General features: G+C 39.9%; 1 protein-coding gene across 1 annotated transcript in view; it reads right to left on the bottom strand.

Moving 5' to 3' along the window:
• The window catches only part of niban2b (niban apoptosis regulator 2b), a 71825-nt gene that overhangs the window by 10139 nt on the left and 35903 nt on the right, over window positions 1-25783 (bottom strand). Inside the window, exons 5-10 of the mRNA XM_074669843.1 lie at window positions 23874-24041; window positions 10156-10271; window positions 9407-9511; window positions 6914-7076; window positions 6330-6517; window positions 5023-5178 (exon numbers count right to left, since the gene is read on the bottom strand). Coding sequence (XP_074525944.1) covers window positions 5023-5178; window positions 6330-6517; window positions 6914-7076; window positions 9407-9511; window positions 10156-10271; window positions 23874-24041 — 896 coding nt within the window. The remainder of the gene's footprint in view (window positions 1-5022; window positions 5179-6329; window positions 6518-6913; window positions 7077-9406; window positions 9512-10155; window positions 10272-23873; window positions 24042-25783) is intronic.

Below are 25783 nucleotides of genomic sequence, written 5' to 3'. Positions count from 1 at the left end.
TGTTTTATCCATCATGCTGAAAGTGTAGTCTAAAGATCGCCTCTACCGTCACAATGTTATTACCGCAGCATTATTGTGGTCCAGGTTCAAAGTGCATGTCAGAACAAGCACGCAAATATCACAGTCTCACAAGTATTACCACGTCTGCTAAAACTACAGTGTTTTAACTGCTAATTCACCATGTAAAGCCGAGCTGCTCAACAGAGCAGAGTCCCTGCATCCAGCATCTGAGGGAGGATAACCACTAGCATATCAATGCAATTTCACATATACGTTAGCATCAAGCTAGATCTATTTTTTCTTTACTGTTTATGATACATTATGAGTTCTATGTCATGTTCAATGTATTGAATATGAATCTCTTGTGAGAGAGTAATGTACATTTCTTAATGTGCTCAGTTCTTCAGCCAAGCTGAATCAGAGTTTTCTTGGGAAACGCTAAAATAGCTGCGGCAGACTAGCGGACATAAGGTCTGGCAGGTCTGGCGTAATGTAAAGAATCAATGAGGGAACATAAAGGCTAATGATGTCGATGGATTTAAACATTTCTTTTTGATTCTTTACAGGAACTGGTTTTTGATGCCCCTCCCCAGCTTCACCCATGAGTTATCCCACTCAGCTTGGCCTCTTTGTTGATAAAAGGGTCTGAGAACAAGACCAGAAGCTAGACTACCACTATCATTTAGAGTATTTTCACAAACAGTACTCTCCGTGTAATCGTACCCTCTGCTATGACATTTTACAGCTCTTAACTTGTCCGTCAAAAAGCCCATTCATCATTCCACCTTTCTTAGAAACAACAAATCTTTGCTCCTCTGCCTGCAGCGCACAGATCAGCTGTTCAGCTTGAAAGAAACACCACAACCAAACATCAGAAACATTGTTTTCCTGCTATTCAGCAGTCACTCAAACTTCTCCTCTCTGATTTACGCCTCAAGACAAACAACTTTACACCTTGAATGACAGAGGACGTCAGAGTTTTGCATTTAAAGAAGAAGAGATGAAAGGGTTTCTCTCAGTTTCTACTTAGATCAGTGGAGACAGATCCTGCACACACTGACTCTTCAGACATCTGCTTTTCAGGACTCAGACTCTTTTCTTCTTACAGGACTTGATAAACAGCGTCACAGCTTGATTTTTAAACAGAACTTGAACTCTGAATGACCTGGAGTTAAAGTGCAGACCCCCCCCCTGGCCTCGGGCCCCACAGACGAGGTCATGATGACTGATTCCTCTGTGGAGGCGGGGTGAATACCAGAACGCCTGCTGGATCCCAGAAAGGGAGTTTTAGGGTCTGGGTACATAAGAGATGATTGTTTTGGAGTTAACCCAAGTCAACACAAAAGTCAGAGGTTTCATCAAGACAAACAAGATTTGATTTCTTTATCTTTCTTCTGAAACGACTGATCTAAATTGATTTGAACAGTTTTAATCCAATTGGATAATATCAAACAAATAGAGTCTGGTCAGATTACGTAGTGCTGCCTTTGTGTTTACACGTTCATGCACTAAAAACCATGCCCACAATAAAAACTGAAATCCAAGCAAGTATTTAAGACTTATTGTTAGAAAAACTGTCTCACTGGACTCAATGATTCACATTAACTTGACAAGTCCTGAAAAAATGTCTTATTCCAAGATATTAAAGGACACAACAGACGCTTGACCTGCTTCTTAAGATTAAATAAAAATCCACCAATGGGTTAAAAAAATGCACTCAAAAAATTCCCTGAGATAAGAATAAAGTTTTAACAGAAAAAAAACTAAATAGTGCCATTGTCTTCACCTTTTAACAAATTTATTTTAAGCCAGGGATTTCTAACCTGTGGGCTGTAGTGCAAGTGGGCTACCAAATCCTTTCCAAACTAGTTTTTTATGTTTGTGTGGGGGTGGGGTGGGTGGGTGTAACTAGAGGTGGGTGATATATAGAATACACCCTATATGTATCAGGTTGTGGGTCCTTTGGCTTGTTTTCTAACTTGTGGTTGCTTATTTGGGTTTGCTTTGCTGCCTGTACGATCCTCTTCCAGTGCTCTACAACGAGATACAAGTACTTCAGTTTCACTCTCATTTCTCTGCGCACTCTGTCCCCCCGCTTGCTGAGACTTAGTCTCTATGATGTCCCCCATCTGTTTCTGATACCGTGAAATGAAGCCAATACCCAGACGCAGCTATAATGGACATGACCTCAGCTTTAAGCTGCCTTTCTAACAGCTAGAGGGCGCCTGTCAGTCGAGTCTAAACACTGAGTTAGAAAAATTTCACCCACCATACAGTGTGTGTTGATAGCAACATAAGCATTTTAGACCCAAGCTGTTTATAAAATATGTTTTAAACATTTGTTTTTAATGCTGTAAAAGTCGTTTTTTAGGCTTGGTGTGTGCATGGTTCCCAGTCTTTCTGCAGCCAGCCTCAAGTATATTTTTGATGAACAGCACTTCCACTGAAGGCTTCGTTTTTCTAAACCATATGTTTCTGCTTGATAATAACACACCAAAGAGAGAGCACTCTGAGCTGCAGAGTGAACAGAAGGAGGAGGTGAATCCCCGAACTACAACCAGACCCCAGGCTCAGCGAAAGAATCCACGAGCAGAGTCCTCTCAGCACGACCAACAACATCCAGGTAGCTGATTTATGGAAATGAAAGTTAAAATAAGTCAGCTCCAACTTTAGTTCATGTTATTTTCAAAGGATGACATGACGTATTAAACCAGTTGAATAATCTGAATGAATTATTTTACTTGAACTGAAAATCTGTAACTAAAAAACGTTTGGTTTGAAATAAAAGGTTGACTAAAATCAAGCTAAATGTGATTTTCCCCTTTTTGCATGCAACTTTTAAAAAAACCCAACTGAAAGGTCTGCTTGACTCTTTGTTCTGGTGTCATTTTATGCATCAAAGGGTTAAATTAAACGTTTATATAGTGATTTAGAAGAGAAATCAGAATACCGAGGTGCACACTATGTATCCTGGCATAGCCTAAACATATTGAGATATAAGTATTTGGTCATATCATGCAGCCCTTGGTGTTATTATATGAAAAAAAAAAGAAATGTGAAGAGTACATGCACACTTCTTCTGAACTTTCTGAACATTTTCTCAAAAATAAAAAAAATAAAAAATAAAAAAATAATAAACCTACTGCAGAATAACTTTAATAAAGTCACTGGATTTCTATACCTTGAAATGTTTCAGCATTTGAACTTGGGTTATACATACTAATTAGGGCTGGGACTTTAACGCGTTAATTAGATTAATTGATTACACTGCACATTAACGCGTTATAAAAATCAACGCAAGATTAACTCATTAGCTACTGGCCATTTTCAGAGCATCTTGAATGATCTTTTAAGACCTAAATAATCTTGTTTTCTATGACTATGTAAACACAAAAGTTACTTAAGAAGAGTGGACTCTCTTCTTTTATGTCTCTCTTCCTATTTTTGGTCCAAAAAACAGACAAATCAAACTTTTCTGGTCGTGTTCATCTCGGGCGCTCCATCCTTTGATCCTCTCCATGATCTCCGTCGTCTTTTCTCACGATGGCGCCGCTCTTTCTCTCTGAGCTACAGCGACACATCCTCAGTTGGAGCGTGAGCTACCTGAACTTTCTGACTTGCAGCGTCTCTCTGTGTCTCTGTCATCTCACATTTCTCCTCATATCCATGCTGAGCTCTCGTCTAAAGAGCACACCGCTCTCACCCACAGTAGTCTACGAGCAGGATTTTAATTGACAAGCTCCACCAGACCCCGCCTCCCTCTGCTGAAAAATATAATTTACTTCTATAGACGCAGTAAACAGTAATCAAATGTCAATGGCAGGGAACACTGACATTGTAATTAATATTGTCCAGTTAAAAAAAAAAAGGATTTACAAATCTTCTCTTTTTCGTGTATTCATTCGAAAACATTCATTCACTCATAAGTCATGCACTATTATTTTGTAATGCCTTAGAATTAAAATTCTTTATGTGGGGCCTTTAAGCAGATATAAGATTAAAATGTGATTAATTAGATCAATTAATTACAAATCCTGTAATTAATAAGATTATTTTTTTTAATCTCCTGACAGCAATATTTACCACATAACAGCTGATGAATGTACCTACTTGAAAGTAGTGTCTTCAAAATTCCATCTTCTAAACAACATAAACAGGATTTTGTTGTTTAAACTTGCGTATGAGAATATTCAATGATTTAGTCTTCTACCAAAATCTGTTTGAATTGAAAAATGTTGCTTCTGATGTTGAATATTCATGTGATTAAAATGCGATTAATTACGATTAATTAATTACAAATGGCATTATTAATTCGATTAATTTTTTTAATCAAGTCCCACCACTAATACTAATGTTTTAAATGTTTAAAATCAATAATGTTCAAAAGGATACCGAAAAGTTTCACACATTTTTTTCATTTTTGTTTTTGTTTTGCTTTTCCTTCAAGTTTTAGACATGTAACAAGCCAATGACAGATAGGAACTTTGCCCTGTGTTGGCAAAGGTTAGAAATCACTGCTTTAAGAAATCCAGGCGTCATCTCTTGTCTTAAAATATCTTAACATAAAATTGACAACCACCTCAGCTTGTTAGTTTCATTTTGGTAAGAAAAGCGTTTCTGTAGTTACTGCATTACAGTCACAACTGTTGGTAACTGTTGAGTCCCAGTGCTTTATAAATAACAGAGTTTAAGAACTAAGAATAATCCACACACTACTAAAATGACTCAGAGTGACCATTCCTTCTACAGGAAGTCCATCTGATCAAAATAACATGTCAGAGAGAAGAAGAAAGTTTCTTTAACTGGGATTGTTGAGCTCTAAATAAGAAGTGAGTCTGACTCATACAGGCATGAGCGCTCTCAGGAAAACAGCGACCCAGGGAAACACTGGCCTGAGAGAAACTTCCTGTTTTTGTTTTAGAGGAAGACGTGAATTTAGACTCAAAAACAGGTTTATTCAACTCAACCTGAAAGTGAAAAACGTGAAGTCATAGAGTTAAAGTTAAAGTTTGAGAGTGGTACCTCTCTCATGAGGATCTGAGCTCTCTGCACAAACACCGACGGGCTGGAGACGTCAAACCTCTGCTGCAGACCCTCCAGACTCAGGGACTCCACCTTCTCATAGCAGCTCTGCATCTTCACTGGGTGGAAGGCCAGCATGGAGATCTTCTCCATGTGCTGAGGAGGAGGAAAAAGGAGAGAAAGCAGAATGTAGAAATGAGAGGGGGATAGAAAAGAAGAAATATAAAGAGGGAGGAAAAGTTGGGAGGTGATGAAGGGAGGAGAAGAGACAAAAATCTTAGTTCATTGACAAATATGTTTCTTTCCTGGGTACAAATCTTTGACCTCACCTGTGCCAGTTTCCTGACTGCCTATCTTTTACTGTCTTCAGGTGGGTCAGCTGACCCAGAGCTGACCTGGTAATCAAACTTTAGATGATGTCATAGCCACGCGACGCAAAGATACAACTGATTTACTTCATGCTGATTCACACTCGGCTGCAAACATGGTCCAGTAGAGCGTATTCCCACTTTGTCCAAATAAAATGACAAGTTCTTCAAAGCTTAGCTTCCACAGGCTTCCTTTGGACTACCCGGCATTACTAAAAGTGTGGCTCGTTGCACTGAAAATGGATCCGAATACTAAAATAGAGGATTTGAAGTGGGCCAGTCACCGAGTCTGCAGTGCTCACTTTGCTCCTGGGGACTATTTTCGCACGAAGCCAAAGAAGAAGGGCCAGGAACCACCTGAGGGTAGACGAGCCGACTTAATGATAACACTGGCGATGGATGAAAAAATATAGCCAAAATGAGCGATTTTGCAGAGATTATGTTCCGCGCTGAAGCTCCCTTGCCGTGGCCCCCGCTAAGTGCAGATAAAATCAATTGGATCTAAATAACTTCTGAAGGACTCCGAGCTGCACAATGTTTGTCTGAGTGAGTATATGAGCATGCACACACCTATAAATAAGGTCCAGGTGTCAAAAAAACTGAGTTGCCCTTTAAAACATATCTTTGACCTCACCTGGGCCACAGTCTTCTTAAACCTGGAATTCACCTTCTTACCTGTGGTACAGTCATCTCAGAACCTAGAGCAAATCTTTGACCTCTTTTCTTGTGTCACAGTCTCCTTCAAGCCTATCTTTGACTTCACCTGAATCACTGTCTCCAAAGAGCCTATCTTTGACCTCCTTACTTGTGCCATGGTCTTTTTAAAGCCTATCTTCAACCTCACCAGTTTATCTTTTCAGAGTCTATGTTTGACCTCACTTGGACCTCAGTCTTCTCAGAGCCAATCTACCACTGTCCCCTCCGTCTTTGACCCCTCACCTGTGCCACAGTCTCCTTGGTGCCCTGGTTGAGTGTGTTCTTGCTCATGTCCACCAGCTCCCTGAAGAAGACGTCTCTGACCTCGGAGAATCCTCTGCTGGTCGGCTCCATCAGGGCGTCCAGGATGGAGTTTATGTACGGCTGAATGCTCACCTTCAGCAGCTTCTCCGCCTTGGGGAGGACCACGGCTGAGAGGGAAGGAGGATCACATAAACAGTTAGGGTTACTCCTTCAAACAGTTACATGAGAAGACAGCTATTTCATTTTAGTTGACAAAGTCAGGAAATCCTGAGATTGATGGAACATAACTCTCAGTCTCATCTTCACTTCAAGGAGGAATGACAATAAGAATGTTAAATCATCTCTAGAACTGGATCTGATCAGTATCTGTTTCAGCTAATATCAAAGCCCTGGTATCAGTTTTGGTATTGGGAGATAAAAAGCTGGACTGGTGCATCTTTAGTCTCATTTCTAAATGAATGAGTTGATTGCTGCTGTTTTTGCTCTGTCGGGAAAAGCTAATCTTTGAACTGACCATCCAGAAACATTTCAAACACTGACTCAGAGTCTGCTCTCAGGCTGACCTTTGATCTTGTTGGTGACGTGCTCCTTGGACGTGATGATCTGGTCCATGTCCGTTCGTATGGAAGCTTCCAGAGATGAGCGAGCCACCTCACATCTCTGCAGCACCGCCTCGTACTGAGCCTGACACTGAGACTGCACCAGACTGTAGACCGCATCACTGATCTGTGCACACACAGAAAACACACATGTAGAGACAGAGACTCAACAACGTGTTGAACATAGATATTCAGAAAAATGATCCAAATGTTTGAACTCAGTAAAGTTCAAAAGGATATCGAAAAAAATATATTTTGTTTAATTTTTTGTTTTGTTTTCCCTTTAAGTATTAGACATGTGACAAGCAAATGAGAGATAGGAACTTTTGGCAGTATTTAGTTCAGTCCTTTATGTTTGATCTTCAATCAAAAAGTGCTCTGAGAAAGCACTGTTTCTGTGGGATGTAAAAGTGGGCCCTGATTTGGCAAAGGTTGGGAATCGCTGCTTGGAGAAGTCCAGGAGTCATCTCTTGTCTTTAAACACCTAACACATTCATTTCTCTGCGCTTTAATGCGGCTCAGTGGCTCTGATTAAGTGATCAACATCAACGTGTTGCATTGAGAGCATCAACGTAACTAAAAGAAACTGTATGTAGTTCTACGGTTTGAAGCTAAACAACAAGCAAACTTTGTCAATTTGTACCGTAGTTTAGTAGCCTGCTATATTAAGTGCTACGGTGCTCTAAGACATGTCTGTAATGTGTAACGTTAGTGAATCCTGGTTTTGTCCTGCCATCTACCAAGCAGAGCTAACGTAACCTCACTCTTCATTTTATTGATAGACTCTCAAGTTTTAACAGACCACTGCAGAATAACTGCTGACTGTGGGTCGGAATAGACATAGCACAAAAAGTTAAGTTCCTTTGTTAGCCTAAAGCTCATGTTTTTGCCTTTAGTTTTTGTTTTTAGATGAAAGCTTGTGTTTTATCCTAAAACCTGTGTGTAAGCCTTTAGCTCTTGTTTAAAATTTAAGCTTGCGTTTTGAGTTTATAGCTCTTGTTTGAGCCTTTAGCTTGTGTTTAAGCTGAAAGTATGTGCCCCAACCTTTAGCTTGTGCTTTTAGCCTTCAGCTCTTGTTGAAGCCTGTAGCTCTTGTTTAAATTTTATGCTTGTGTTTTGAGTTTATAGCTCTTGTTTTAGCCTTTAGCTTTTTAATTTAGCCTCTGGCTTGTGTTTGAGCTTTTAGCTTGTGTATGCTCCTTCAGATTGTTATTCAGCCTTTAGCTTGTGTTTTTAGCCTTCAGTTTTTGTTAAAGCCTTCAGCTGTGATATAGCCTTAAGCTTGAGTACTGGCCTTCAGTTTGTGTTTTAGCTTTTAGCTTGTGAATTAGCCTTCAGCTTGTGTTTAAGTCTTCAGCTTGTGAATTAGCCTTTAGCTTGTGATTTCAGCCTTTAGCTTGTGTATTGGCCTCCAGCTTGTGATTTAGCAGTTAGCTTGCATTTTAGCCTTTAGCTTGTGTTTAAACAATTTTTATGTGTTTCAGTGTTTTGCTAGTTTTGTTTTGGCCTTAAACTCTTGTTTTAGCTTTAAGCTTTTGTTTTAAGACTTGAGCTCGTGTTTTAGCCGTAAAGCTGTGTTTAAACCTTCAGCTCTTGTTTTTAGCCTTTAGCTCTTGTTTTTGCCTTAATCTTTTGTTTCTAGCCTTTAGCTTGTGATTTCAGCCTTTAGCTTGTGATTTAGCCTTTAGCTTGTGTATTAGCATCTTGCTTGTGTTTTATCTTTTAGCTTGTGTTTTGGCCTTAAACCTGCGTATTAGCCTTTAGCTCTTGTTTTAGCCTTCAGCTCTTGTTTTAGCCTTCAGCTCTTGTTTTAGCCTTCAGCTCTTGTTTTTAGCCTTTAGCTTGTGTTTTAGCCTTTAACTTGTGTTAATCCTTTAGCTCATGCTCTATCTCTCTCCTGTTTATCTTTCTTCTGCTCTTCTGTCCTTTTTCTTTGACTGACAGTTAGGCTCCAGTGTCCACCATCACTAAAAAATAATCACAGAAATTGTTTTCAGCAGAGAAAAACACAGATCTCTCTTCTCTCCACTAAACTTTGTCAGTCGGCGTGGTGTTGTCATAGAGCGTTTGACATGCTGAATATAAATCCTGCTTGACCTGATTGGGCAGGTAAAATAGCATTTAGAAATAACCTTTATTCAGTCTGATAATCTCATTTTAAAGTGTGGGTTATGACCAGGTTTATATTTAGAAGGGAGACCTTTTCAAGATCACTTTCAAACTCCTCACAACCCCTTTAAACCAAAGACAGGTTAACGATTGAAGGGCTTATGCAGCCTTCTCAGTCATCTGTCCAAATACTTATGGTCCCTTGAAAAAGAAGCAGCTACATACTGAAGATCTGCAATTCCTTAATCCTTCCTGACTTCTTGTGTCATTGTCCAATTTTTTTTTGTATTAGCTGTAAGGAAATTATGCAGCACATCTTTTGTGTGTGTGAAGCAGAAAGTTTCTCACCAGCATCCAGGTCCTCTGCCTCTCGTGCAGTTTCCCTTTGAGGCGGGGGGAGATGAGTTCCCTCAGCTCAGGGAGGAGACTCTCCATCACCAGGTTCGACAAGATCTTCACAGAAAAACAAGACAAGAAATTCAAAAGGAAAAATTCACCAAATGTGTTTTTACATTCAGGGACTTCAGCGCTACGGGTCAGAGAAGTTCATGTGTGACTCAGTTATAAATGTCAGTTTGGTCGTATTTGTTTTGAAACTGATAGATCTTTAACACTGAGGTCTTAAATCTCCCCTTGGACAAAGCTTTGATGTTTTCAGAGCATAGATGGCTGTTGCTAAAATGTTGCACATGCAGATCTGTAAAACTGCTGACGTCTTCTAACCACGCTGCTACTGTTCATGGTGTGATTTATTTGCATGTTTAGTGCGTGCAGATAAACCAGTTTCATGTAGAAACCCGAGGAGGGACCCGGGTCTGACTGCGCCTGTGAGACGCTTCACACAGACATGAGAGCAGCCTGCAGGGCATAGAAAGCCTGAACCGCTCTGAAGTGGGGACACTCAGCAGACACTTCAGTGTTTGGATTCCAGAGAGAATGGAGGTCAGAGGAGAAATCAGGTTAGAGCAGGAATGTGGTGAGCACCCTCTGATGGAATGTCAGGGTACAGAGTCTGTTTCATCAGGTTCCCCTGACACACTGTGTGACGAGTTTCTGTTTAAGAAACAGCAGAAGAAGAAGACCCCAGGCTGGCTCACCTGTGAGGGGACACCACACATCATCTCCCAGGTGCCGTAGTGCCCTTGAGCCTGGCGGTAGAGTCTTACAGCATCAGTAAAGGCAGGGGTTTGGACTTTATTCTCCTCTGACAAACCTGGAAACACAGGAGGATAGTTAGCCGTTAGCTTTAAGTGCACTGCTGATGAGTTTTGGAATGTGAGGGTTTTCCATTTTTAAATCATGATCATCAATCTTCTAGTAAACAATCATTTCAACCAGTGGAACCATCAGTGGAAGAGAATTTATATTTAATGGAGCTGGATTTCTGAAGTTCCTTAGCCTCAGGGTCCTGGTTTTGGCTAGATGTGACGGTGGAGACTTTTTGTAAATAAAATGAGCATCATCAGATTATATCAGCTTATCATCAGCGTAACAATCAATTCTTACTTCCAACAAAATTCATTGTCTACTGTTGTGACTTAAGCTGTTGTCTAGAGTGTAAGCTAACTATGGTAACAGGCTAAAGTTTTAATAAAACCTCTGACCTTTCAGATTCAGAATGCTCACATACAATATAAAAGTCTACACAGCCCTGTGCAACTCGAGGTTTTTGTGATGTAAAAAAATGAGACCAGGATACTTTCAGAACCTTGTGTGTAGACTTTTTATATCCACTGTAGCACTGTAGCTTAAGATGTCACTGAGTTAGAGACATGAACAAGTATCAGGCACACATAAGATTTGAATCTCAGGTAATCAGGGCTTGACATTAACACCCGCAAAGGGGTGGAGGGGTTGGGGGCGTTGAGGTCAAGGAGCGCACATAGAGAAGAGAAAGAGGTCACAGATATGAGGTGTGGCAGGAACAATATTTAAACCTCCCTATGTACACTTATTAAAGTCATATGCAGTTAGTTATCTCTGGAAAAACTGTAAACATAGTCTAGATTTAAGTTTGAACAACACCAATTTAAAAAAGGTTTTAAATGTAGTTCAGGTAAACTTTGGCATGTCATAGTTGAATTATTTATCCAACATCAAAACTGTGGCTAGCTAAAATGCTGAGTGGCTAGTAACTTTGGGAAAGCACTAGCAATGATGGCTGATGAGCAAAATAAGATTATGTCAAGCCCTGTAGATAACCACTAATAAATATACAACAAGAAAAAAAACAATAAAAACTTTGAGAAAATGTCCAGAGAGGACAGAGTTGTAACACAAGAAAAGTGAAGGTGAAACTTTCTCCTGTGATAAGTAGAGGTGTCCCAGTCCAATATTGATATCGGATATCGGTCTGATGTCAGCAAAAAAACAAGTATCCGATTATATCAGAATGCATCTAAAATCTCCGATATAAGCAGTCCATTCCAGACTCTGCTCCTGCTGTTTTTATTTGATTTTATTTAAGATATTTTGGGGGTTTTCTAATTTATCTTTATTTTATTCAATTACTAGTTGTTCTTATGTTTAATGTTAAAATTTCTGTTACCAATTAGTTAACAATAAATGGGTCAGTTTTTCATCATACCTACTGTTGCTAAATACTGTTCTTTGTTTGAATAATATCACTTAATCAAGCCTTTTCTAACATGACAGACATACTACAAAATAAGTAATAAAAGTATGCATGTTTAATGCTGATATTGTATCGAATTAATATCGGTATCGGCCAATACTCAATGCTGCAATATCGGTATTGTATCGGAAGTGAAAATGTAATATTGGGACATCCCTAGTGATAAGGTGTTTTTTTTCCAAAAGGAATGTGTAATTGGATGAAAAGGCAATGGTTAATGGTTCCATGAGTAAGGTTAGCGTATGCTGAAGGGAGGTCAGAGACAGTGAATATATCTGACCACACCCAACCTCCTCCACCTTTCTACTGAGTCACATCAAGGCATAAACTGCAGATTCAGAGAAAAGCTCAGAGGAAGCAGGAGAAGTGCTCAGAGAGCAGAAATGATGAAAGAAATAAACCCATCTGTGATTCGCTGAAGTTACTGTTAAACTGTTATTCACATCAATGGAACGGGATGTTTTCCACAAACACATCCACGTAAGAGCACATGAACACTGATTGGTCCACAAACCATGAGACAGACTTTGGTTTGATATCTTTAAAAGGTAAATGTACACACAGCCATAGTTAACTCATAAGATGAAAAGCTGGGGCTGGATGAAAGTGGACCTCAGGCTGCGACTGGCACATAGAACTGACTTTTGACTCGGATGGTTTATGTGACCTTCATTCATCTTTAAGCCAGAGTAGACATCAGTGTTGTCCCAGGTGAGAGAAAGACAAAGGAGCAGGATGCTGTGACCTGTGAGGACCCATGGAACTGGTCCATGGAACTGGTCCATTTATGCAGATTTGAAATGGGTGGAGTTGAAAATGTAGAGAATAATCATCTGCCATCAAACCTTCGTAAAGTATTTCAACACAGTATGATGAGTCAAGCTTTTTACGGCTAAAATGATCATCTCTGTGATTCTTTGTTTTTGTATCCCTCTGTCTGTTACCATGGCTACAACTTGGAAACTGGGTCTCTGTGGCTCCAACATGTAAAATACTTATAAAGCAAAGTAAGAAACATGGGAATAAAACTAAAACCCTTTAAATCAAACAAAGTGGTTTTCCCTTTTTAATCCTCCCTGGCAGAGTCTCAGGAGTCACACAGAGTGTGAGAAAGACAGAGAACGTCAAAAAAAAAAAGATTGTTTGAATTCCTCAGGTTGTCCATCCTCCAAAGAAAATAAGAGTCTGATGTAAAACCGAGCAGCCTGTTAACACTGAGCTGTGATGAGGAAAACTCTGGAACACTGCTCAGTGTGAGAAAGACCCACTCTCACAAAGCCAGGAAGTGTGTCAGTATGTGTGTGTGTGTGTGTATGTGAGTGCTTGTGTATGGGGGAGGGAGGAGGTTAGGTACTGACTGGACCAGAGACAGGAAGTGGGGGTCTGATGGAATGAGGTGATTTCAAACAATCCAAAATCGGGATTTCCAGCCTTTTCTTTGAGGCTGCTTCTCACACTCATTCAAGCTGATGTTGAGTACGATTTTAGGGCAACCAGTTTTCACACAGACTGTCCTAGAACTTTTTCTAAAAACTTTCAGGAGATCTGCCTCACATATTGTTGGCACTTGACCCTCACAGCACAGAGGCGTCCCTGTCAAAGGGAAAGCTAGTCATGAAGTTTGTAATCTTAAAGAAAAGTTTTTACATGTTTCAGAAAGTGTTGTTGTGGTTGACAGAAGTAAGAGGAAATCTATAGAGAGCAGCAGGTCTCTGAGATTAAATGCCTTGTTGATGCCAGAGGTCAGAGGAGAATGGACAGACTGGTTGGAGCTGATAGAAAGGCAACAGTAACTCAAATAACCACTGGTTACAACCGAGGTCTGCAGAAGAGCATCTCTGAACACACAACACGTCCAACCTTGAGGCAGATGGGCTACAGCAGCAGAAGACCACACCGGGTGACCCTCCTGTCAGCTAAGAACAGGAAACTGAGGCTACAATTCACACAGCAACACCAAAACTGGACAATAGAAGATTGGAAAAACGTTGCCTGGTCTGATGAGTCTGGATTTCTGCTCCACATTCAGATGGTAGGGTCAGAATTAGGGCTGCAACGATTAGTCGACATAATCGACTACGTCGACGAAAAAAATTCATCGACGCAAATTTTAATAGTCAACGCGTCGTATTATTGTTTTTATTGTTGTTGTCACATGGTGAAATCAAATACCAGGGGGTAATACTCATTTGTAACTTCAGTTCACACCATGAGGTGCTGTGTTATTGGATATTTTAATGGGAAAAGATCACTAAGTTCATACGTGAGGAATATTGATGAGGAAAAATCTCCACTCCCAGAGAGCGCTGTGCGCTGATGGAGGCTCTGATGGAGCCTGTCAGCTCCCGGAGTTTAGCGTCTGACAACGTGATCTAGAGAGTCTCCTTCACTCTCTGTTACAGACAATTTTTCAGGATCTAAGCGACAAACTAGTGTCAAAACTCCCCTAACTTTAGAAAAGAGAGGACATTTATTACTCTCAAGCTCACACTGCAGCGGTAACACTCAGTGGGGAGGAGGAGGGGCGGAGTGTGCATGAGTGAAGTGGAAGTAGCGCATGTAGAGAAACGAAACTTAACGCGTTGTTATGGAGAGCTGGGAGAGTCAGACGGGGTCATACAGAGAGCAAAGCCCCAATGAGCAAATAAACATTAGAAAACGAGCCAAAAGTCACTAATAAGCGGTCTGTCCAACACTGCGTACAACAACTTAATTTCCCTGTTACCTGCTTTATTCAGTTTGAGATTTAGCCTATTTATTTTTTTGTATAGCCTAGTACTTATATTTTTTCAGGTCATCATGAATGAAATAAAGACAAACAAACAAACAAACGTGACACAGGGCTGACCAATCGGAGGTGAGAACCTAACTCTGGGTAAATGCAGTAAAAATGCAAAACACAGGTTGAATTATAAAGGTCTGCACCTTTTAAAGGCCAAATTAGGTTGAAACTCAAAATAATCATGATTAATCGACTAATCGAAAAAATAATTGATAGATTAGTCGACACTAAAAATAATCGTTAGTTGCAGCCCTAGTCAGAATTTGGCGTCAACATCATGAAAGCATGGATCCATCCTGCCTTGTATCAACGGTTCAGGCTGCTGCTGCTGCTGGTGTAATGGTGTGGGGGATATTTTCTTGGCTCACTTTGGGCCCCTTAGTACCAACTGAGCATGGTTTAAAGTCCACAGCCTACCTGAGTATTGTTGCTGACCATGTCCATCCCTTTATGAGCACAGTGTACCCATCTTCTGATGGCTACTTCCAGCAGGATAACGCTCCATGTCATAAAGCTGGAATCATCTCAGACTGCTTTCTTCAACATGACAATGAGTTCCCTGTACTCAAATGTCCTCCACAGTCCCCAGATCTCAATCCAATAGAGCACCTTTGGGATGTGGTGGAACGGGAGATTCTCATCATGGATGTTCAGGCAACAAATCTGCAGCAACTGTGTGATGCTATCATGTCAATATGGAGCAAAACCCCTGAGGAGTGTATTTAATGTTGTTGTAATGTTTTTTTTTTTATTTTTTTTGCATTGCTTCATTTTTGTATATTCTGCTACCATCTTGAAGCATTACATAGAAAGAAGGAAGAGGACTTTCCCCAAAGAGGTGCAGTGCTTATTTAAGCCTGAAGTGAACCCAGCCCTGTATTGCACCATAATCCACACCCTGCACCCTGTGTGAAATGACTTGTTGACCTGAGTGGAGATTTCTGCGCCCACACGTGTTACACAGAGCTGTGGGAGAGTCACTGCAGGTCTGTGTGTGCCACACTGAGACCATGTGGACTCAGTCAGCCCCACATACGTCATGCAGCTGGACTGTGTCACGGCTCAGGCATGTTAACTATTACTGCTGCTTCCTCTTTCAGGTTCCTCGCGGCTCACACAGGGCTCGCTGCACACCCTGCGCTGCTGAACGTCTGAACGACTGCTGCACAAATGTGTGTTTGTGGAGGTTTGTTTTGTGTCAATATTTAATAGAAGCCTGGAAACACACAGGTCTGAGAGGTGAGAGGAGCAGTCTGAGAGAAGGAGTCTAAAGACTGAGAGCAGACGTTTGAACAATGAGCTGTTGTTAGTCTGCCCTGTAAAAACAATTACTGCCTCTGGACATCGGCTCTCTAAACAGCCAACAAAGTGTCACATGCCAGAGTGCTACACAGCATGAAGAGCAGCTCTGGCTCACGGCCACAGCTCTTAAACATTTGTGCAAACTGGAAACAGATTTATAATATGGAAGTGACAAAGGCCTGTTTCATAAGCAACTGTGAGAGCCCAAGAGAGAGGCTTTTACCCAACCTGAACGAGCTAAAACAACAACAAATCAGCCTGTCACATATCAAGAAATAAAGTGTTCGGATTGGTCCACGGCGGTTACCCTCATGGCATGTATGTGCCAGTGTTTCATTGGGTTTTCCTGGCGTCTCAGAGATATGCACGAGCTCCATGATGGACAAAGAGCACGTTATCTTTTCTCAGTGACTGTTAAAAAGCGCTTCACTTGCTGCACAATGACTGGTGCTAACATAATGTCCAAAACAGTCAGAAAATGAATCAGACAGGAAATATTGTTCCTGCATGGACAAACACCACATCACACCCATTACTGGAGGTGGGAAAAAATAAAGATAAAGTAATACACTGGGATACTCTGATATATCGATATTTCAACTCAAAACATATATTTAGAGTTTAAATTAGAGCCCGATCAATTAATTGGTCAGGCCGATTAATCAGGCCGATTATGCCCGTCATCCATTAATCAATATCAGCCAAATTTGTAGCCACTTATAAAAAATTTGCACCATGGAGATTCTGTCACTCCTGTTCCTGTGTGTTGGGCTGCACACTGCCTGAGTGCCCGCCCCCTCCGTCCACCATTATCTAATGTAAGACTATAGAACAGCATTTTAATGTTAGTTGCTTTTTTGTGAGGTAAACAGAGTTAGATAGATAGATCGACAGATAGATAGATAGAAACTTTATTGTCTGTAACAAGTGACAGAAATTATTCTTTGACAGGCTTCTTCACACATTTAAAAGGGACATAACAAAACAGATAAGAAGAAAAGTAAATACACCCAAAAGTCACACTTTTCCACACAGACACGCACACACACAGCCCGTCAGGGGTCGCTCACGCAGCGCCCCCATGTTCCAAAGACAGCTACTGTTAATTCAATGTAAGACTATAATATGGTGTTTTAACGTCGTGTAAGTTGCTCATTGTGTGTTTACAGTTTGACTTTTTTTTTCTACTTACTGTGTTTAAGGTTTGACTTCTTTATTTATTATTGTGTTTACAGCTTGTTCTTATTTATCATTGGTTAACACTACAGTTCTTATGTTGACAGTTTTATAATTAAAGTTCCTCGTTTTGATTTAATAGTGTTCTGTCTCCGTCTTGAATCATATGGGTATTATAATAATTTGTGTTCATATACAGTATATATCCTGTGTACATCAATGAATTTATTATATATATCAGCCGATATATCGCATAGCGGTAGATATATCAGATATCGGCCAATATATTGGATATCGCCTTTTTTTTTGCCCCTAATATCGGTATCGGCCCCAAAAATCCTATATTGGTCAGGCTCTAGTTGAAATACCAATATTTCAGAGGTCAGAGTATCCCCGTACATATATATATATATATATATATATATATATATATATATATATATATATATATATATATATATATATATATATATATATATATATATATATATAAAACCTAGAGGGATACGACAGAGGGTATAAGAGGTACATTTTTCTATTTACAGTAGCTGGTGCTGGGGATACTAAAATCGGAAGTAAGCAGAATAGTGGAGCAGATAACTGTAAAATTTCAAGAGAATCGTTCAAATGGTGATGCAAGCATGAAATTTGGTACAGATACTCTCTTAGGGACACTCTTTTGAAATAAAACGTTAGACACGCCAAAATTCAAGATGGCGGCCATTTTTAAAGATGGACGCCATTTCTATCAAACGATTCTTATTTCAAAAGTGCAAACGGTGATGCAAGCATGAAATTTGGTACAGATACTCTCTAAGAGACACTCTTTTGAAATAAAATGTTAGAAACGCCAAAATTCAAGATGGCGGCCATTTTCATAGATGGACGCCATTTCTATCAGACGATTCTTAAATCAAAAGTTCTAATGGTGATGCAAGCATGAAATTTGGTACAGATACTCTCTAAGAGACACTCTTTTAAAACAAAACCTTAGACACGACACAATTTCAAGATGGCTGCCATTTTCATAGATGGACGCCATTTCTATCAGACGATTCTTATTTCAAAAGTGCAAACGGTGATGCAAGCATGAAATTTGGTACAGATACTCTCTAAGAGACACTCTTTTGAAATAAAATGTTAGAAACGCCAAAATTCAAGATGGCGGCCATTTTCATAGATGGACGCCATTTCTATCAGACGATTCTTAAATCAAAAGTTCTAATGGTGATGCAAGCATGAAATTTGGTACAGATCCTCTCTAAAGGACACTCTTTTGAAACAAAATGTTAGACACAACAAAATGTCAAGATGGCGGCCATTTTTAAAGATGGCTGCTATTTTTATTGTATGCTCCTTTTTTCAATGGTTCTAATGGTGATGCAAGCTTAAAAGATGGCACAAATACTCCTTCTGAGCCACTCATTTGAACAAGGAATGTTCAAAATGGTAGTTATTTTTCAGGATAACCACCACCGTACTAGAAAACTGGTGTTAAGAGTGCTCGTGAGGTCCCTTTACAAGGAACCATTTACAGCCACTCGAAACTTCAAAACTGTAAGCCAAGAGTGTTTATTTGACTGTGTTTTGTCTAACTCCTTACCCTTGACCTGTCCGAATTGGTTAAACCTGCCAGAACTGCCCCCTAACGGCATAGCTCACAGAGTTCATCAGAGTACACAAGCTCCCTTACCGTAACAAGGTAACAGTCACAAGGGAAGCTTTGTTTGTTATGTTTTTTTGCTTTTTATGCTTTCATATATATATATATATATATATACTAGTGCTGGGCAAGTTAACGCGTTATTTTCACGTTAACCCGTCAATCTATTAACGCCGTTGAATATTTTATCGCGCATTAGAGCATGTTGCTCACATGCTTTTATTTTGTATGTCTGTTGCTGAACGCGGTGGAACCGGAAGTTAAATTGGCGGAAAAACACAATGAGTAACCAAAATGTATATGTGTATCAGTCTGCGCGCACGGCGTGCCAGATATAAACAAACGCAGGTAGTCTGCCGGACGAAGAGACAAGATGAGAATTAGAGCCTTATTTAGCGGTGTAAGTAATGCACTGAAAATTCTCTAAATAAAGCATGAATGCAGACCGAAATCAGCGTTTTTTGGTGGGAGTCAGTTTATTTGTGTTTTTCGTCAAGTAAATTATGGCCCCGTCTGAGTGTAGAGGAAACTATACTATATATATGTTTTTTTTTAAGAGCAAGAGAGAGAGGGGAACAGAGAGACACAGAAAGAAAGAAAAGATAACAACACAAAGACTGAACCATACCAAAGACTCAAGCTGGCTGCTTACTCTTCTATTCACACTTGCAGCTGCACAGTGCTGTGCAGGTGAACCCCAACCTGAAACATTTGCACCTTCCAACTTAAGCTGTTTGATTAAAAAAAAAAAAAAAAATCCCTCTAAAATAAGTGCCTGTATTTTAATTCTCTTACCTCTGTAGCATAAAACATATATCATTTTTTCAGGTTATTATTATTTTTCTTCATAAAATTATTTTAATAGTAACAACAATTATTATTATTATTTAACGTCTTTTAATGTATTCTTTTTAGCATTCATGTAATTATTGTTTTTACCATTAAATTATTAGTATTGTCATTATTATTAATGTTCTTGAAACAAGAGCTTTTAAAACAAAATGGTGGCCATCTTGAAAAATGTCGGCAATCTTCAATTTTTGTATGTCTAGCATAGTTTTTGTGTCCCTTAAAGAGTAGTTGTGCCAAATTTTACATTTGCATCACCGCTTGAGTTTGAGTTGGAATAATGAGCGTTCAACTGAAAGGGCAGCCATCTTGAATAAAATGGCCCCCATCATGAAAAATGGTCACCAATTTGTATTTTGGGGTGTCTAAATTGATTTTTCATGAGTGTTACAGAGTGTATGTGCAAAAACTCATGCTCGCATCACCAATAGAAATATATTAAAATAACAAGTGTTCAACAAAATGGTGGCCATCTTTAAAAATGGCCGCCACCTTGAATTTTGGCATGACTAACATTTTGTTTCAAAAGAGTGTTCCTTAGAGAGTATCTGAACCAAATTTCATGCTTGCATCACCATTAGAACTTTTGAAATAAGAATCGTCTGATAGAAATGGCGTCCATCTATAAAAATGGCCGCCATCTTGAATTTGGCATGTCTAACATTTTGTTTCAAAAGAGTGTCCCTTAGAGAATGTCTGTACCAAATTTCATGCTTGCATCACCATTTGAACTTTTGAAATAAGAATCGTCTGATAGAAATGGCGTCCATCTGAAAAAATGGCCGCCATCTTGAATTTTGGCGTGTCTAACGTTTTATTTCAAAAGAGTGTCCCTTTGAGAGTATCTGTACCAAATTTCATGCTTGCATCATCATGTGAACGATTTTTTCACTTATCTGCTCCACTAGAAGGAAGCCCTTTCATTGGCATGTTTACTTCCCCCATCCTCGCCCCCTGACAGGTTAATTTTTGCATCATACATGATGTCATCATTGCAATTTTGTTGCTCTTATGCAATGACAAATAAAGTTCTATTCTATTTTATTCTATTACATGTCAAAAATCTGAATGTGCTGCACTGACCGCTGACCACGCCCTCTGATGGAAACTCAGTTTTCACCTCATGTTAAGACAAACGTCTCAAGGACATTCTGGGTTTGAGATGATGCCGTCATGTTTAGCAGCAGTGGAGATAATAATACAAGTAGGGATGCACGATATTATCGGCACAATATCAGTATCAGCTGATTAAAGCTTAAAAACATGTTTATCGGTATCGGCAGATATGAAAATTTCTGCAGATAAGCACAGCCGATAAGGTGCTATTCAGTTAGGATTATTATTATTTTCCATCTGAAAAATAAGCTCCTTAAATAAAATGTAGCACTTCATTTATTTGCACTGCAGAGCTCTGTGTCTGTCATCAGGTTGTTACAGGAGCTCTAAAATAATCAAATGCACCTTGGTTATGTTTAAAAATGCATTGTACATATAAAGTTCATGTGATCTAAAGAAATTATTTTTCTGTATTTCAATACTGAATGTCTTGAGTTTGAAAAAATAATACATTTCTTATTTATGGTAAAATCAAATGTTTTTTGTCTTGTTTTATGTGTGTTTCTTAAACAAATAAGAACGTCACAATTAGAGTAACATATTAATTCCAGTACAGGATAGACTTAGCTTTCTTTACAGTGAAAAAAACAAACAAACTTGTGATTATTGGTATCGGCCAAAAGGGGTTTTGATATATCGGCATATCGGATATCGGCAAAAATCCAATATCGTGCATCCCTAAATATAAGAGTAGCAGCAAATACAGAAAAAAAATGTGGGACGATGTAAACACGAGTTATTCTAGGTTTGGATTACATCACAGCTGCAGCAAGACCTGTTGTCCTAACCAATAATTACTCTGTCTTTAAGATTCCTGGTTCATATGATTTTGAGAAAACCAATTAGAGCTCAGCTCTGTCAGTCTTTCAGGTTTTGTCTGTTTCTTCACATAAAAACTGTCTGCATAGTACGACCTGCTTATCCTACACACAGTGCACGCACTCCAAATACCTCTATGTTCATTTGATTCCTTTAACAGCCCATAATAACACAGAGTGTGTGTCTCAGAACCTAAGTGCAGGTCTGTCACTTCACACCTGCCCCTTGATAAATCCTCTGGAAGAGTAAACAGCACAAGTGAGGTCAGAACAAAGCTCCATTCTTTCCTGACAGCTTCCTCTTCACTCTTGCACCACTCTTATCAGAGCTGGGTGCCATGGCAACCAGGTAAATATGTCACAGCATGAGGTCATCAGGTATTTACTCAAACTTCCACTTACAGCCCAGAAACACATCAGGCGTGACCCGTACAGAGCTGAGAATTCAAAGAGAGAAAAACGTCTTTGCCTTGTCTCACTGAGGCCGAGGGAGCTGGGCTGGGCAAAAGAAGGCAGCCATAAAATTACTTAACTTTAAAGAGGGGGTATTCTGCTTTCCTACATCCCTACATTTTAAAGTAACAAAGCAGGATGGTTAGACGCTCAAACGTGCAGATTTTCAAACCTCTACATATTGAAATGTTGAGGAAATCCCCGAGTCTGTCTGTGGACAGATCAAAACGAGATGAGACTTGCCAAAGTCATGAGGTCATTGTGAAGATCTCCTGACTGGTTCATCACAATTGGAAGGGTGGGCCTCAAACACCAAGGTCTACCTATAGCTCTTCCCCAACAGGTCTCCAGAGGGCTGGCCAATCAGAGAGAAGTGGGTTTGCAGAGGTTCAGACAGGGTTGAAGTAAGAGTTTTTTGAGAATCTGCTTGACCCCTAAATTCCCTCGAGCGACATGGTCTTGTTCCGATTGTCAAACCCTACTGGTTAAAAAGTTATTAGGATTGTTTGTCCAACCAGAGACACAGCTCAGCTCATGTGACTGACGGGGCCCCTGTAGCTGTTAGAAAGGAAACTCAAAGCATGAGTCATAACCAATGTGGCTGGGTCTACAGATTGGCTTCAATTCATGGTTTTAGGAACAGATGAGTGACGTACAGAGTCTATGCTGTGACTTTGTCACTCTTGTCAGAGATCAGTTTATCATAACTTTGTAAAAATGTGTTTGGTTACGAAAAGAATAAACAGTTACTCTGCCTACGACACAGCCAGTGAGCTTCTAGGGGTGATGACGTAGCAGGAGTCCAGTGGTGTCTTCTTTCTAAGAAATGTGTTTTCACCTCTTCCCTTTGGTCCTCAAAACATAGGGTCAAGGAGAAGGGGTAGACAAAGGGGTAAGAGAAAGGGGAAGGGAACAGAGTGACAGTTGGGATTGGCTCTAAATCCTACAAAATGTTGCATTCATCTGAAGACCAGTTATTTTTCTTTTGAATTTAAAAAGTTCCATTTCACGACACTTAGGATCATGAGAAACCTTGTTAACCAGAGGGACTGGAGTAAAAAAAGAGATACAGTCACTTTAATTTGCCCGGTGGGTGAAACGCAGAGATTTTGTCCCTCATCTTGAAATTCCTGGCATAACTCAGAGTTCACTGATTGGGGAATCTGAGAGACTTCACAATTTTTCAGCTTCTGTATGGCTAAAATACAACTCTCACTACAAACACGACTGATTGTAACAAACGCTTCAAAGAAAGCAGCGTGCATAGGCTCCATTACCAGTCGAGTTTGTAAAATAGTAAACTCCAGCTCTGAGGAAGGGTGGCTGAAGGCGGTCTCCCTGCTTTTTCACCATATTTGGCAAGTTTAAACAAAAACTGAGTGCGAACATATTTCCGTCATGGCTTCATGTAGTTAAAGAGCTCTGAAGTGCTTGACATTTACAGAAAACCTGCTCTGGATGAGTGAAGAAACATGAGGCAAGACGAGACCTGCTAACTCAGGAGCTGCTTCATCACATCAGGTAAAACTTCCCAAAGCAGGAAATTCACCTGTTTACTGTCACTGATCTGTGCCTGTGTTTCCATTTCTGTGACTAAATGTATCGTCCCAAACCAGCAGCTCCTCACACTCAGACTCTCCTGGAGACCACCAGTGGGGAGACTTGGACCCCCTCCTTTGAAGCTGCAGGCGACCACATACTGACACAGAGGACTCAGGTTCAAACTTATCCCTGGAAACTGCCCCAGAGCATCATGGGAGGCCTCTTCTTTACATATGTGCACAGTGTGTCCTGCCAAATAGTAGATTTATGCACTCACACCATGTTCATACTCACACAGCCACGCAGGACTGGCTATGACCCCGGAGAAATCTGAAGATCAGGGACTTGCTCATGACCTCATCACCATGTGACTGCAGGAACTGAGCTTCAACTCCCACGACCACAAACACCCACCTTCCATTTGACATGTCATACGTAGTGTAATGGGTGTCCAGGTGTTATGGGTGTTCAGGACTCACCATCATTGCTGTGTCGGACACAGTCCTGCAGGACGGCGTGCCACTTCTGCTGCTCTTTCTCTGTGGTCACACAGAAGTAGAAGTGGCGGGCGTACGGGTGCCACAGGATGAGAGGAAACTGAGTGGGGCACTTCAGGAACGGTGTACTTCCTACTTTTGCTTTTACACCTGGAGAAACAAACACAACCCAGACACATTCAGGTAAATAAAACACAGGATGTTATGGTGACGACTTTCATTCAGGGCTGGGTGATTTGGCCTCAGCATAAAATTTCTGAATTTTCTCAAAAAAATCAGTTTACGATTCCTTACAATTTTTTCCCCACTTTTTAGAGGAAACGATAAGTAAAAATTAGGGCTGCATGATTATTGCAATCGCAATCGCAATCGCAATCGCAATGTCAGCACATGCAATTCAGATTTTTCTCCATGATAACCAAGCAAGTCTGTAGACTCATCATGACACAACTTTTTTTTATTAAATTGCAAGCACAATCACAATCGCAATATTGTCCACCTAATCGCAAATCGCACCTTTTCCCCAAATCGTGCAGCTCTAGTAAAAATGAAAGATGACTCAAAATAAGTTTTGTTTTAATTTTATTTAAAAAAATTACCATAATTTTTGGACAATAAGCCGCTTCTTTTTTCTCATGCTTTGTACCCTGCAGCTTATACAACAGTGCGGCTAATGTATAGATTTTTCATGGCCTCCAGGGGGCATTCTTTAGGTTGTACTTGTTAAACAACAATTATCTGTCAAACAAACAGCAAACGGAGCAGCCCATGGTGAGGATGGGGAAACGCGGTCAGAGCGCATGGTCACACCAAAGTTTATTTCAGAAAAACAGAAAAAGACATAGACTTATTTGACTTTCATGTGGGCCCCTTGTTTTAAACAAATATTTGTATATTTTGGACGTTGTTGTTTGAGCATTGTGATAATTTAGGGTTAATTTTTAGCATACAGAATACAAACGGGCCTTATTAAAATAACAATTATTGCAGATCCAGTATCAGCCCTTAGCTTATTTTTGCTTTAGATTTAAATAAATGAGCAAAACAAAAGTATGTATGAGTTCAGCTTCGATGTTACAAATTATGTAAGTTTACAAAAAATTAACAAGCTCTGACAGCTGTAATCCAGCGCCCAGGTTAGTTACAGCAGAATATTTTAAGATAATTCGCCCTTCACTTGTGAACTTGGTCAGAGAGCTAACAGATAGAAATGGATGCTGATCCAGGATCAGACCACGCTGTCAGAATCAGAATCAGAATCAGAAACTCTTTATTGTCCCGTGGAGGGGAATTAGTTTTGCAGCAGTGCACACAAAAGACAAGGTAACATCAACAGGGTTAAAAAAAACATAAAAGTTATAAAACGTAAAAATACACAAAAACATTAAAAGTTTAGTTTTAGCTCATATCAAAATGGAAATTTACTACCAAGTAATCTAAAAGTGCAATGTGCAGATGTGCAAAGGAGCAGTAAAAGTGCAAGAATAAGAGCAACCTAAGGTTTAACTGCCATTAAGTAAATGAATAGCACTGGGGATAAAAGAGACCTGAAGTCTTTTAGTCCTCCTCATAGGAGAGCTAAAGGGGTGTGTCCTCCTGAACAGTTTTGCACAAGGCTTTATAACACAATTCTCCTGGAGTTTAATCTGGCGTCTGCACAAGCATTGGTTAATATTGTTTCAGTGGAAGAAAAAAAGGAGCCGGATATTAGCCTAAATAACCTTAGATTGTGGGGACAAAATGCAATGGCGAGAACATCAGGCTAACCCCTTTCTGTGTAAATATCTCATGTTACAACGTGCAGCTTATAGTCAAGAGCAGCCTAAATATGTAAAAAAAAAAAATCTTTCTAAGTTTATTTGGCGCAGCTTATATTCAGGCGCACCCAATAG

This window comes from Halichoeres trimaculatus, unplaced genomic scaffold, assembly GCF_033239565.1.
Source record: "Halichoeres trimaculatus isolate MK-OKI-2021-1 unplaced genomic scaffold, fHalTri1.1 fHalTri1_scaffold_5, whole genome shotgun sequence".
Lineage (NCBI taxonomy): Eukaryota > Metazoa > Chordata > Actinopteri > Labriformes > Labridae > Halichoeres > Halichoeres trimaculatus.
The sequence above is the reverse complement of the archived record's forward strand: the minus strand, read 5'-3'. Positions and strand labels throughout refer to the sequence as shown.